The following is a 15,211-nucleotide window of genomic DNA, read 5'->3' on the forward strand; positions in this document are numbered from 1 at the left end:
GTTTTACAGGTAACGATCTATACTGTACAATATATCTTGGTTTTACAGGTATCGATATATATTGTAGAATATATCTTGGTTTTACAGGTAACGATCTATACTGTACAATATATCTTGGTTTTACAGGTATCGATATATATTGTAGAATATATCTTGGTTTTACAGGTATCGATATATATTGTAGAATATATCTTGGTTTTACAGGTATCGATATATATTGTAGAATATATCTTGGGTTTATAGGTATCGATATATATTGTAGAATATATCTTGGTTTTACAGGTATCGATATATATTGTAGAATATATCTTGGTTTTACAGGTATCGATATATATTGTAGAATATATCTTGTGTTTATAGGTATCGATATATATTGTAGAATATATCTTGGTTTTACAGGTAACGATCTATATTGTAGAATATATCTTGGTTTTACAGGTATCGATATATATTGTAAAATATATCTTGGTTTTAAATGTATCGAAGTCGACTCATACAGCGGTAGGAACTCACTGTGTAGCAGAGTTAACATGTATTTACTAGACTGAAAGAGGATTTAACAACTGGAGTGAACAGATGTGCATGTCGAAGTCCATGAAAACCTCTAATCTTTACTAAGTGTTTCTCTCTGCAGCTACACGAGATAATGTGGTGCTCGGATAATATTACATGAGAAACGTTAGTAATTAAGAACAAATCACTTGGGCCGATAAAAATACCAATGTAATTCTTACTTAACCAGTAAAAAGATACTATTGATTTATAGCATTAATAGTAAATGTAATAATATGCACGCGTATTATTACTGAATATCATTTATCAACGCGTATTAATAGGTCCGGCATAGCCAGGTGGTTAGGGCACTCGACTCGCAATCTGTAGGTCGCGGGTTCGAATCCCCGTCACACCGAACATACTGCTACCTAGTTTATCACAACAGATTAGCAGATGTTACAACCAATAAATCATTTCTGTTTTCACACAAACTTCATAAGTTGATCTTGCTACTGTTTTGACCGTGTTTGTTTTTGAGACGTTTTAATTTTGGACAATTTATCGCGTACAAAAATGGACAACTGTTTGATGTATCGACGAATGGATAAATTTGCTTCTATCTAGCCGTTTCATTGCTTGTTTGTAATTAAGCACTGCCCACCACGGGTATCGAAACCCGGATTCTAGCGTTGTAAGTCCGCAGACATACCGCTGTGCCACTGGGGGACTCTAGCCGTTTGATCTGCGGTCGTTACAGAAAGAAAATTGTAGTTTACTTTATGGGTGTGAATAAGAACAAAACCTTTTTTTTTTATCCAATGATAGCAGTGGGTATGTACTTCGAAATCGTCACTTACAATGGTTATGGGTGCGAAGTAAACACCACTATTGAGTATTTTTACTAAACAGTAACACAAAAAAATGATTTGTAGCCCATATAAAATTACACATACGATTAGTTTGTTTGTTTTGAGTTTCTCACAAAGCTACACGAGGGCTATCTGCGCTAGCCGTCCATAATTTAGCAGTGTAAGACTAGAGGGAAGGCAGCTAGTCATCACCACCCACCGCCAACTCTTGGGCTACTTTTTTACCAACGAATAGTGGGATTGACTGTCACATTATAACGCCCTCACGGCTGAAAGGGCGTTACGAAGCAATGTATAGAAATAGGAAGATGGAAACATCGATGTGCAGTCATGGAAACCAGATGTAAGGGATAATGATACAAACTTCACTGGTATACGTGAGGTTGTCAAAATAACAGTAAGTTAGTAACAAATATATAGAACTAACTGTCACATTATAACTCCCCCACGGCTGAAAGGTCGACTTTTTCTAAGAATAACTTTACTAATATTTTGGTATGCTTGCAGAGGCTCGCATAGATAAAAAAAAGAAAAAAAAGATGTTCCACGTTGTGAGAATTAAAAGCATAAAATGTTTTTATTCTCACCTCAAACAGCATCTCCGAAGTCATGGTGATGCAACAAACGGCAAGATCTCCAATAGCTAGGTTTAAAATAAAAATGTTGACTCTAGAGGACCGTTTCCGGTAGCGAGATCGAGACAGAACTAATACAATCATCAAGTTACCAACTAAAGTCGCTACCATTATTACCCCCAACGTAGCAACACGTTGAATAAGTTCTGCGTTCCACACAGCGCCATCTGGGTGAACATTTGTTTCGTTCTTTTTGTCATCCATCTCATTCGATCCTATTAACGTTGGCCACTCTTGGGTTTTCTTGGAAGCAGGAACAGAATTCCAAGTTAGGACGTTTGATAGCAGTAGAATGGAATACCAAAGCTATTAAAGGAATCTTGGGCTGTTTGGAGCAGAGCATTCCACGATCTGACTTCTTAGGGTGAAATTGTGGCTTCCACCTCTAGGAAAAAAAAGTGTTCTTTTTTGCGTCACTTGTAGTTTATGGTTCTCCAAAACGCCAAGATTCTTTTACATAACCTGTAGAGAGAAAATGACAGAAATGATCATATATTGCTTATCAAGTAGCTCAGTAACTTGCTTATCCTGTAAATATACTGTTAAATACTTAAGTAACAGGATTGTAAATACGCTTTTTTTGAGCAAAATAAATTAGTCAGAACATCAAACTCTGTTTGTTAGTAAATACTCCTCGAATAATTACTGTTTGTTTTCTTATACTATGTAACTATAGATGATCTGTATAACACTTCCATTGCTGAAATGTAATTACATTCACTTCCTGCCCCCCCCCCCAGTAGCACAGCGGTATGTCTGCGGACTTACAACGCTAGAATCCGGTTTCTATACCCGTGGTGGGCAAAGCACAGATAGCTCATTGTGTAGCTTTGTGCTTAACTTAAAACAAACAAACAAACAATCATTCACTTCCATTTATCATCTTAGATTTTTGTCTGTCTGTCGGCTTCAGAATTTCTCGCAGAACTACACAATGCGCATAGCTTTCCATAATTGTGAAATGCAAAGGAAGGGTAGCCAACTCTCGTGTTAAACTTTTCTCATCGAATAGTGGAGTTCGATCATCACTCTTATTGAGCATTTACGGACCCAAAGGTGCGAAGCCCCTTTTCAGCGCAATGGGTAGTGGACCACGAATCCTTGGATTCACAGTACGGGCAATGGGTAGTGGACCACGAATCCTTGGATTCACAGTACGGGCAGTGGGTAGTAGACCACGAATCCTTGGATTCACAGCACGGGCAATGAGTAGTAGACCCCGAATCCTTGGATTCACAGTACGGGCAATGGGTAGTGGACCACGAATCCTTGGATTCACAGTACGGGCAATGCGTAGTGGACCACGAATCCTTAATTCATAGTACGGGCAATGGGTAGTGGACCACGAATCCTTAGATTCACAGTACGAGCAATTGGTAGTGGACCACGAATCCTTGGATTCATAGAACGGGCATGCTAACTAGAAAATAAATTTAATTTCAACAATTGAATTATGAAGTTCTTCAAGAAAAACATTTTAACTAAATCCATAAGTGTTTTATACAAAAAAAAATATTAATATTTCGTTTTACTCAGAATCTTATTAAGGCCATGAGATTATAGAGGATCAAACATCACCTTATAAATAAACACAACGTAAAGTTAAAGTTTCATATCAGAAGATAGATAATAAAACAAAGCATGAATAATGGTATCTATCGAAATAGGCACAGGTATTAAAACGTCATACCAAACACACACTCCCACAAGGAGAAGGAAACATGTATAGCATTAACTCCTATCATCAGATATAAAAGATTAGAAGCACCTTAACACTACAGACACATCTAAATGCACATTAAAAACATTACGTAAATGACCATTAGTGAGACTAATATCTCTTATTGGTTCTCAAGAGAAGAAGCCTCTTAACATTAAACATATATCTAAATGGACTGTAATAAAATTACGTAAATGACCATTAGTACAACCTGATGAAAATGTGCTAAGTAAAGGACGGAGCTTCATCCTAGCCCTAAAAAAAATAATCCTACCCTACAGTCGCAGACAAAAGTATTAGCAACTTAAACTCAATATCAGATAATTCAAGAAAACTTGTGAACGTTATCCCAAAATGTATGTGATGAACAACAAAATAAACTGTGAAGAATTATGTAGAATTTATTTGTTCATGACCAAAGTGTTGGCACCTTTAATGAAAAGTCTTAATTAAAAGTCTTGAGTCGCAATCTGAGGGTCGCGGGTTCGAATCCCCGTCACACCGAACATGCTCGCCCTTTCAGCCAAGGTGTTGGCACCTTTAATTAAAAGTCTTAAAAGTCTTGAGTCGCAATCTGAGGGTCGCGGGTTCGAATCCCCGTCACACCGAACATGCTCGCCCTTTCAGCCATTGGGGCGTTATAAAATAACGGTCAATCCCACTATTCGTTGGTAAAAAGAGTAACCCAAAAGTTGGCGGATGGTGGTGATGACTAGCGGCCTTCCCTCTGCTAAATTAGGGACGGCTAGCGCAGATAGACCTCGTGTAGCTTTGCACGAAATTTAGAACAAACAAACAAACCTAAACCTCTAGTGTTTAAGATGTTAATAAATAATTAAAAGTTAGGGTATTCTGTTCAAACAATAAAGCAACTTTATTCATTTGTCTTGTGTTTATAAAATATATGGTTAAAATTACGTTCGTTTTTTTCTGCAATGTTAATGTGGTCTTTTAATTATACTTACATACAATTAATGCGTGGTTATACCAAACTGTTTTGTTATACAGATAACTTATGTTGAGCGTGGGCTGAAATGCTATTTTGTTTTCACCGTGAAGACATTTTTAACGATTGTTTGTTGTTAAGGGCACAGCTACATAATGGGTTATCTGTGCTCTACCCATCGTGGGTATCGAAACCCGAGATTTAGCGCTATAAGACTTCACACTTGCCGCTGAGCCACCAGGAGGCTATTTATGGTTTGAAATACACATTTGTGCCTTTTTATTGTGTTATTTACAGGATTATGTCTGATTTTACATTAACCTGTGTTGAAGGTTGACCTGAAAAGGTTCAGTATCAAAATTCACTTCTAATAATTGTTTATCGTCTATCGTGTAAATTTTTTTTTGTACTCTTTTCTTTCTCGTAGGATGAAAAAAGTGAAGTACTCATAGTAAAACTACTTTAGCTACGCTTTCTGTATTTCGATATACAAAAAGAAATTATGCTCTACCTCTTCTGTAGTTCAGTCTAGTGCTGAAAATATTAAATTGAGATAGAAGTTTCCTTCTTTTCATGTCAAAAGGACCCTGACCAGCATTGTGTGTCTGCGGACTTACAACACTAGAAACCGGGTTTCGATACCCGTGGTGGGCAGAGCAGAGATAGCCCATTGTGTAGCTTTGTGCTTAACTTCAAACAACAACATTGTTATATAATATTTATAAATATCGTTTTGTGTAAAATTAGAACTCCATCTCAACGCCTCATGGTAAGCTCGAAGGTTTATAACGCTCAAATTAGGAGTTCGATTCCTGTAATGTGAACAGAAAAGATAGTCCATAAATAATCCTGGTTCAAAATGCTAAAAGGTTGGTCTTAATAATCCTCATTTAATTTATAAATATAAGCTTTGTCATGTTGAGCTATTCCACTTTATAAAACAATCACCGTTAATTTTACTCGTAAATCATTTGGCTTTCACTTCTTATGTTTTAATCAATACATCAGTATTCCCTTAATCAAACATATTGTTAAGCCTCTTCTGCTTGCTTTATTTTATTTTATTTAGATATATACTATTTTTTACAGAAAACACTGTGGTAAATTACCAATTTATCGAACTGATGAACAGTCTTCCGCACTGAAATTTCATAAGTAGATAAACGCTATCTTTCGAAAGTAATAAATTCAACTCAGTGGTATTAGTTTCAACAACACACCTAACGGCGACTGGTAATATATCCAACTTTACGATGTGAACAGATGTTACAATTTCTATGAGAATTAATGGTTTAAACTGGTGCTTCGACAAAGTTTTCTAGCTCTTCACAGTCTTGCAATCATGGTTGAATAGGCAACAATATCGAAAGATTAATGCCCGGTCAACAGTTTCCTCTGTTATTTTAGAAAGAGTTTTAAAATGATATGTCATATTGGCGTTAAATTCTTCATTTGCTAATTTAACGTTCGTTTTGAGGAAGAGAATAATTGGTTGTTTGTGTCGAGGTCTTTTAATGTTTAGATTAGTTAACGCATAAATAGTTCGTGGTTGCAGAACAGTAGGGTGTAAAAGTTGGTTGTTGTTCCAAATATGTTTGTATAGGAAGCACAGTTACGTTAACAACTAGTTTAAAGTTTGTATGGAACACGATTACTGAACGAATTCTGCTGGAATTTGCGAGAATACAAGATTCATTTAGCGCTGTATAGTTTTATATTTTAAAAACATACTACCATATTGTTTTAGGATTTTCGAATTTGCCGCTAGGGTATATTGTGAGGAACAACCCTTTTTACTGAAGTAATCTTTATAAATATAATAGTACTGTCTGTTGTATGTCCATGTAACTACTTCGCAGGGTGTGGATGGATCTTCACCAAATTTGGTATGAAGGTTCATTAGGTCCATGCCGGGTTACATACAAATATTCAGTTTTACATTTTGCGTTTTTCGGTTTTTATGGGCGTTTTTGCGTGTGTATTTTTTTAAACCACTACCTAATCTCCTATACTGTTAAAATTACGTCTACGAAACCAGTAACATAGGATCAGAATGCTGGCTTTGCCAGTTTTCTTTTTTACTTTCCTTGTGGGTTTGTTTTGTTTGTTTGTTTTTGAATTTCGCGCAAAGCTACACGAGGGCTATCTGAGCTAGCCGTCCCTAATTTAGCAGTGTAAGACTAGAGGGAAGGCAGATAGTCATCACCACCACCGCCAATTCTTGGGCTACGAATAGTGGGATTGACCGTCACATTATAACGCCCCCACGGCTGAAAGGGCGAGCATGTTTTGTGTGAGAGGGATTCGAACCCGCAACCCTCAGATTGCGAGTCGAGTGCCTTAACCACCTGGCCATGCCGGGCCTTCCTTGTGGGAAAAATCAACATAATTATAGTTAGAGTTTAAGGGCGCAAGCGTCATGTGCCTTATTCAGTTTTAATTTAACAGTAATAAATGTAAAGTGCCGTCTTTTATAAGGTTATAAGATACGTTTAGGTTAATGATAAATACGTATCTATTCTCGAATACGTGAACGTACTGAAAGAAAAGGTGTAATTCAGTAAATTTAACCATCATAACATGTAATTCAGTAAATTTAACCATCATAACATGTAATTCAGTAAACTTAACCATCATAACATGTAATTCAAGCGAGCAATATTTTTGAAGGTAAACATAGGAAAAGAATTACCCCCAAAATATCTCAAAAATATAGATAAATTTTTTTCCTGCGAATTATCAGTTTCTTACTAACACAAGGCTCAATCCAACCTGACTTTTCAGAACTCCGAAGATAAAATAAGAAAAGAAATATCAAAACTTTGACATCACGAAGGAGATTTGGACAAGCCAATCACAGTATTTTTTAACAAGGACCAGTCGAGTAAGTATATGTTAATGTTACTTTATTAGACATATATTGTTAACTATCTCCTGTCCAGTGTGAACTCGCGTTGATTTTGTGTATTCAAAAATATTTGTTGACTTTTGCACAAAGTTACCCGGGAACTATTTGCACTAGCCGTCCCCAAATTTTTAAATGCTAAATCTTGAACTACTCTTGTCAAACCGAATATTGGAATTTGACCAACACTCTTATAACACATCATTTTTTTTTTTACGGTAACGAGACACGAACCACGTAACTTGAGTTCCACATTCCAGCAGACTAACCATTGGGCCACGCTTGGCACAATATACCATACTTTTATATGATATTTTCATCTAAGTCAGACATATTGTGCTAATTATCAAAAACTACTTTAAGTTCACGAAAATACCCTAAATGATACGTCTCTCTCTATATATATATACATATAAAGGTTATTATGATATCGTTTGTATTTGTTTGTTTGTAATTATAAGCACAAAGCTACACAATGGGCTATCTGCGCTCTGCCCACCACGGGTATCGAAACCCGGATTCTAGCGTTGTAAGTCCGCAGACATACCGCTGTGCCACTGTGGGTGCTTTTGCATAGTTTGTTTGAAGTTAAGCACAAAGATATACAACGGGCTATCTGTGCTCTGCCCTCCACGGGTATCGAAACCCGGATTCTAGCGTTGTAAGTCCGCAGACATACCGGTCTGCCACTGGGGGAGGGGTAGTATCGTTTGTGTCTGATGAATAATTAACATTTCGTTATACCTAGACGAGAGTTTAAATATATACTTCACAGATTCATAACCATAAATATATCCATAGATATATTAAACTAGATTTACGAGATAACGGAATGGATGAGAGCAACTGAAACCGAAACAATTTAAGTTTAAGCAAGAAACCTAAAATTACGTAAAGTGTTTTGAAATTCTTAATTTATACCGTTTCAAGTTTGGCTGGATATGCTATCTGACAAATGGTAAGTTATAGTGATGCGGTCAGTTAAAAATGTGCACGGGCATTATTCGTAATTTTGCCATTTAGATATACGGTTAAATTATCAAAAAACAGAATGCCAAAGTTTGCTAAATTTGGAGCAAAACAGCTTGTTGTTAGTTTATTTTTGATAATAATAAAGCTATAAACAGGGGTTGTTTTTGATATCCCCATATCTTAAAATGCACTGATAATCATTAAGCAGCTAAAAGTGGTATACACTGAAAGAAACACACATTAAAACATTTAATCTGAGACTATAGTTATCATTGAGACAATAACGATTCGATACTCCCATGTTTACTTCACGAACTTCATTTTAATTTACCAATATTCCGAATAAATTCACATGTGAAACTACAAGTGTCATTGATTACTTCCTTTTAGTTGCGTGGTAAATCATGTTTTAAAGCTGTTACGATCAAGTATTTTTAAGCACCGAATGGATTTGATTTGTTTGTTTGTTATGAATTTCGCGCAAAGCTACACGAGGGTTATATGCGCTAGCCGCTCCTAATTTAGCAATAAAATACTAGAGGATAGGCAGCTAGTCATCACCATCTTGAGTTACTCTTTTCCCCCACCGAATAGTTGGATTAACCGTTACGTTATAACGCCCCCACGGCTGAAAGGGCGAGCATGTTTGGGGGTACGGAGATTCGAATCCGCGACCTATTGAGACAGAAAGCCTTGATACACTAAATAGTCCAGTCAACTATATCTTACGATAAACCAACTAGTCCTTTGAAACACGTGTAATATGGAAATAAAACCGGAAAGATTTTATAAATATTCGAGTTCGGAATGGTGCTTTGTTCACGAACGAGCATGCTTGTCTTAAAACGAAAATAATGTATTTCTCCTTCTCTTTTTCTCGACTTTCCTTTTCCTTTTAGATCTTGAGTTTTGCCCAATGAGTGGATTTGGGAGCCCGAAGACAGCCGTAACATATAATTTTCAATCTCATTATTGTATATAAATGTCTTTTTTTTTCTCCAGGGATTCCGTTATGGTTCGAAACAATGAATGTTTTTTGTTTCTTTTTTTTTCATTTTAATAAAATACGCTTTGAATCATGATAGCTAGATAGAAGTACTGAAAGAGAATTGTTGTGAGGTACAGAACAAAACAAAATACGGTATACGGAATAAATTGTCAGAAGTCTTGATATTGGAGACTAGTTTCGACATATTTGTGTGTTATTTTCGGAAGACAAGGTGGGACTGAAGAGGACACACGTGTATGTCGAAGTTGGTTTCTCCAATATCAAGTATTCTAACAGTTTGTTCCTTTAACTGTGTTTTGTTTTTGTTTTGTTCTCTAACTGCGACACACGATATTGTGTTACTTTATGGTAACGAAAGGTACTTTCCGTAAATAAAACGTTGAACACATCAATTTTTTGTAAATATTAATATGTGGTCGTGATCTTCATAATTATATTAATTAGCATCTCTCTCTGGGACTGAATAACATGAAAATTTACGAGGGACGACATACTCTAGCATCTATCTTAATGGTTATAATGATAAGCACGGTGAGAGAACGGTTCTTTACTTTCTAATTTACGAGGGACGACATACTCTAATATCTATTTTAATGGTTATAATGATAAGCAGGGTGAGAGAATGGTTCTTTACTTTCTAATTTACCAGGGACGACACACTCTAATATATATATTTTAATGGTTATAATGATAAGCACGGTGAGAGAATGGTTCTATACTTTCTAATTTACCAGGGACGACACACTCTAATATATATATTTTAATGGTTATAATGATAAGCAGGGTGAGAGAATGGTTCTTTACTTTCTAATTTATCAGGGACGACATACTCTAATATCTATCTTAATGGTTATAATGATAAGCAGGGTGAGAGAATGGTTCTTTACTTTTTCAAATGTACAATATGTAAGATAATGTGTTTCAAAAGCAATACTCCCAACTGCTAGCTTGAACTTAATCCCACAGTTTTCTAATCCTTCGGACACTTTCCATCTAATGCTTAAGAATTAAGAAAAAAGTACTCGCATTAGTGATAAACATATATAGAACGTCAGAAAAAGGTTAAGACAGATCCAAACCAAGTACAATAAATAAAGATTTTAGCTAAGTATTATGGCTATGTACATGCCCGTAGTTGCATTAAAACCGTAAATCTGTTTTGGGATAAAACAAGTGGGTCACGTGTTTTGACTCTTGTCGAAACCGGCTGTATGCTCTAATATATAGATTATAAGAACTTATGAGCAAAACTAAAAAAAAAAAAAAAAAGAATGTTATAATATGCCAACCACACTGCATCTACCATATACAGTGTCAACGAGGGCTTTCGCTTAATACCAGTGCTCGTGAGACTAGCTGAGATATGACAGTAGTGGTCGAGACGCTATTCGTATGATTGATTATTAGAACAACAACCATTTCGATGTGAATTAAATTATACTTACATCATTATCCATACCAGAACAACAACCATTTCGATGTGAATTAAATTATACTTAGATCATTATCCATACCAGAACAACAACCATTTCGATGTGAATTAAATTAAGATGAAGTGTGTATCAGTTATACTTAGATCATTATCCATACCAGAACAGCAACTATTTTGATGTGATTTAAATTAAGGTGAAGTGTGTATCAGTTATACTTAGATCATTATCCATACTAGAACAACAACTATTTTGATGTGAATTAAATTAAGGTGAAGTGTGTATCAGTTATACTTAGATCATTATCCATACTAGAACAAGAACTATTTTGAAGTGATTTAAATTAAGGTGAAGTGTGTATCAGTTATACTTAGATCATTATCCATACTAGAACAACAAATATTTTGATGTGAATTAAATTAAGGTGAAGGATTATACATCACCGAGGATATAATGATTCCACGTGATTTTCTTCAATCAAATACAAGTGTTCTTTCTCTAGTATTTGACACATCATTATGTATTCGAGCCTAACGCGTATCCGTTCTTCTCCTCCTCTGTATAGCTAAAATTTCAACTGAAACGCACTTGATGCTCTTTACATATTGGCATTTTTTAATTGCAACGATTTGTAGATAACGAATACAAACATTCGTCTGAGAAAAGATGCAGCCGCTAGCTAGTTACACGTATCCATCATAAGTTCAGAGCTTTCATTTGTACTGATCGTGGTTTACAAATATGGCGTCGTACTTTTATCATTTTACTGGTGTTATTGTGTTTTTTGTGTTTGTTTTTTTTGCCAGTAACTCGTATTTCTTCACTTTCTAAAAAAATACAATTAACTTCATTTGTTTAAAGCTTAAGTGTTCCTGTAGTAATCTCAAGTTGAGGTTGAATTCGGCTTGTCTGAAAGCAGAATCACTTTTCACACGCGTGCCAGCACATACACGTTCTCTAATAAGGCTTCGATATGTTCAGCCGTGGGGGCATTATAATGTGACGGTTAATCCCACTATTCTTTGATAAAATAGTAGCCCAAGAGTTGGCGGTGGGTGGTGATGACTAACTGCCTTCCCTCTAGTCTTACACTGCTAAATTAGGGACGGCTAGCACAGATAGCCCTCGTGTAGCTTTGCGCGAAATCCATAACAAACAAACCGAGTCAAAATAACTGTTGTATTTATCTGGAACTATCTTTTACTTCATGTTTATTTTCAAGTGTGTATATCTTTTATAAATAGTGCATTATTATTTACTACAGTATTTTCTTGTATTTTTGATCATGTAGAGAAAAACGCTGAAGATGGATTGAGATCATTCTTAAAGAAAATTAATTTAATGAGTGTTTCAGAATGGAATCTTAGTTTAATCAGGCACTACAGAAATAAAGAAAATTAATTTAATGAGTGTTTCGAAATTAATTATGTGCAGAATGTTCTTTATTTTAGCTAAAATTATGTTAAGGAAACAGCTTTCAAAGTCAAACAAGGTAAAAAAAAATCAATTCTGGAAGTATGAACGAGTAGAAACGAGTAGAGGCATAAATAACGTGTACCCTTATTTTCCAATCTGATTTATAAATTTAAAATTTTAGTTACAGCGAGAATCTGTGGTTAGTATTAGTGTGTTTATTAGCCCTTAGCATTATCTTATCAAAATACAATAAACATAAATAAAATTTAATCAGGCACTACAGAAATAAAGAAAATTAATTTGATGAGTGGTTCAGAATGGAATCTTAGTTTAATCAGGCACTACAGAAATAAAGAAAATTAATTTAATGAGTGTTTCAGAATGGAATCTTAGTTTAATCAGGCACTACAGAAAATAAAATAACATTATTCATTCTCAAAAGGTGCATATTCTGTTTTTTCAGGGAAGTGTTTGGGTAACTAATATTGAGGGACAGCGGTAAAGTTTTCATAAAATAACATTATTCATTCTCAAAAGGTGCATGTTCTGTTTTTCAGGGAAGTGTTTGGGTAACTAATATTGAGGGACAGCGGTAAAGTTTTCATAAAACAACATTATTCATTCTCAAAAAGTGCATGTTCTGTTTTTCAGGGAAGTGTTTGGGTAACTAATATTGAGGGACAGCAGTAAAGTTTTCATAAAATAACATTATTCATTTTCAAAAGTGCATGTTCTGTTTTTCAGGGAAGTGTTTGGGTAACTAATATTGAGGGACAGCGGTAAAGCTTTCATAAAATAACATTATTCATTCTCAAAAAGTGCATGTTCTGTTTTTCAGCGAAGTTTTTGGGTAACTAATATTGTGGGACAGCTGTAAAGTCTTCGGATTTACAACGCTAAAATCAGGGGTTAGATTTCCCTCGGTAGACACGGCAGATAGCCCAAACATACAAACTAATATTGTTTTGTTTTTCTATAATAAAATATATTTTAAAAATAGCCCCCCCCCCAGTAGCACAGCGGCACGTCTGTGGACTTACAACGCTAGAAACCAGGGTTTCGATACCCATGGTGGGCAGAGCACCGATAGCCCATTGTATAGCTTTGTGCTTAACTTCAAACAAACAAACCAAACCAATTTCTAAAATAAAAAATAGCCCAAATTTTGTAGATAAATACTCAACTGACATGGTGTCTAAGCACACACACACACACAATGAATAATAATTTTATTGTGTAGATGGTTGTTGACTATGCTATCTTGCAAGTTGGAAAAGTTCTTAAAATTCATCTGAATGCTAATCTTGTCATCCATAATTTTTGTTTTCATCGGTTCCCGCAATCGTTCTTTGTTTTATAGATGTTATAGATGCGTTACTGATATCAGAAATAGTCTTTTTTTTATGGTGGTAATTGTTTATGTTTTTTGTACCATTTTGGGAAGAGTAGTTACTCTTAACAAGTATTACTGCTACGATCATATTCGTATTATCTATGCTCTATTATTTAGTGCTTTGGCGACGTTGCTAAGTCCTAATGGCAGGATTTCAAGTTTAAACGCGTATTCGTACATTGGTGTACATTATTTGGTATTCCATTGGATATTTTGTATTCCATTGGAAAGGAGCGTTTACCTCCATTCCCAAGGTAAATGTTACATGTTCACGTTGATTATTTGAATACGATCCAAATTCGTTTAATGTAAATTTTTTCATTTCGCTATTAAACAAAAAGCCCGATGAACATACCGAAGCCTTATTAGAGAATATTTGTGTGTGTGTGTGCTGGCACGCGTGTGAAAAGTGATTCTGCTTTCAGACAAGCCGAATTCAACCTCAACTTGAGATTACTACAGGAACACTTAAGCTTTAAACAAATGAAGTTAATTGTATTTTTTTTAGAAAGTGAAGAAATATGAGTTACTGGCAAAAAACAAACAAACACAAAAACACAATAACACCAGTAAAATGATAAAAGTACGACGCCATATTTGTAAACCACGATCAGTACAAATGAAAACTCTGAAATTATGATGGATACGTGTAACTAGCTAGCGGCTGCGTCTTTTCTCAGACGAATGTTTGTATTCGTTATCTACAAATCGTTGCAATTAAAAAATGTCAATATGTAAAGAGCATCAAGTGCGTTTCAGTTGAAATTTTAGCTATACAGAGGAGGAGAAGAACGGATACGCGTTAGGCTCGAATACATAATGATGTGTCAAATACTAGAGAAAGAACACTTGTATTTGATTGAAGAGAACCACGTGGAATCATCATATCCTCAGTGATGTATAATCCTGAAATGGATCAATGCTCTACTCTAGCCTCAATATCGAAACTTCTGATAGAAAGCACCTTTGAAGGAATTGCTGGTGATGTGACAACTGTCAAAGAAAGGAAACCAGAGAGTCAATTGTCTAGCAAAGTTACTTCTTCAAAGCATTCAATAGCAAATGGTCTCGAAAAGTCCATTATATTTTCATTGAGTCTTTGATGTTGTTACCACTAAAAACAAAAGTTACTGTAACTACGTGGTGCCTGTTGGTCAAAATTAGAAATATCACTTTACAGCGCCATCTTACGTTTTTATTGCCCAAACACTGGTAGGTATTTCTTTGTATTTAAAAGATTAAGTAATATCGAAAAAGAAAACAATATTTTAGATATCCGCTCTCCTTTCAAAGTTTATATTTAGTACCGTTGTTGGTATAAGATTTTATACTGACGATTTTATACTGATTTTATAGCTACACGAGAGCTATCTGCGCTAGCCGTCCCTAATTTAACAGTGTAAGACTAGAGGGAAGGCAGC

At 35.3% G+C, this 15,211-nt stretch overlaps 1 protein-coding gene across 1 annotated transcript in view; it reads right to left on the bottom strand.

Annotated features, from left to right (window-relative positions):
- LOC106467623 (vasopressin V1a receptor-like) overlaps positions 1 to 2,203 on the bottom strand; it is a gene marked incomplete at its 3' end in the record, with an annotated part of 16,027 nt that extends 13,824 nt beyond the window's left edge. The window contains exon 1 of the mRNA XM_013927985.1: positions 1,952 to 2,203. Coding sequence (XP_013783439.1) covers positions 1,952 to 2,203 — 252 coding nt within the window. The remainder of the gene's footprint in view (positions 1 to 1,951) is intronic.
- Positions 2,204 to 15,211: the final 13,008 nt, after the last annotated feature.

This window comes from Limulus polyphemus, unplaced genomic scaffold, assembly GCF_000517525.1.
Source record: "Limulus polyphemus unplaced genomic scaffold, Limulus_polyphemus-2.1.2 Scaffold2682, whole genome shotgun sequence".
In the NCBI taxonomy this organism is placed as follows: domain Eukaryota; kingdom Metazoa; phylum Arthropoda; class Merostomata; order Xiphosura; family Limulidae; genus Limulus; species Limulus polyphemus.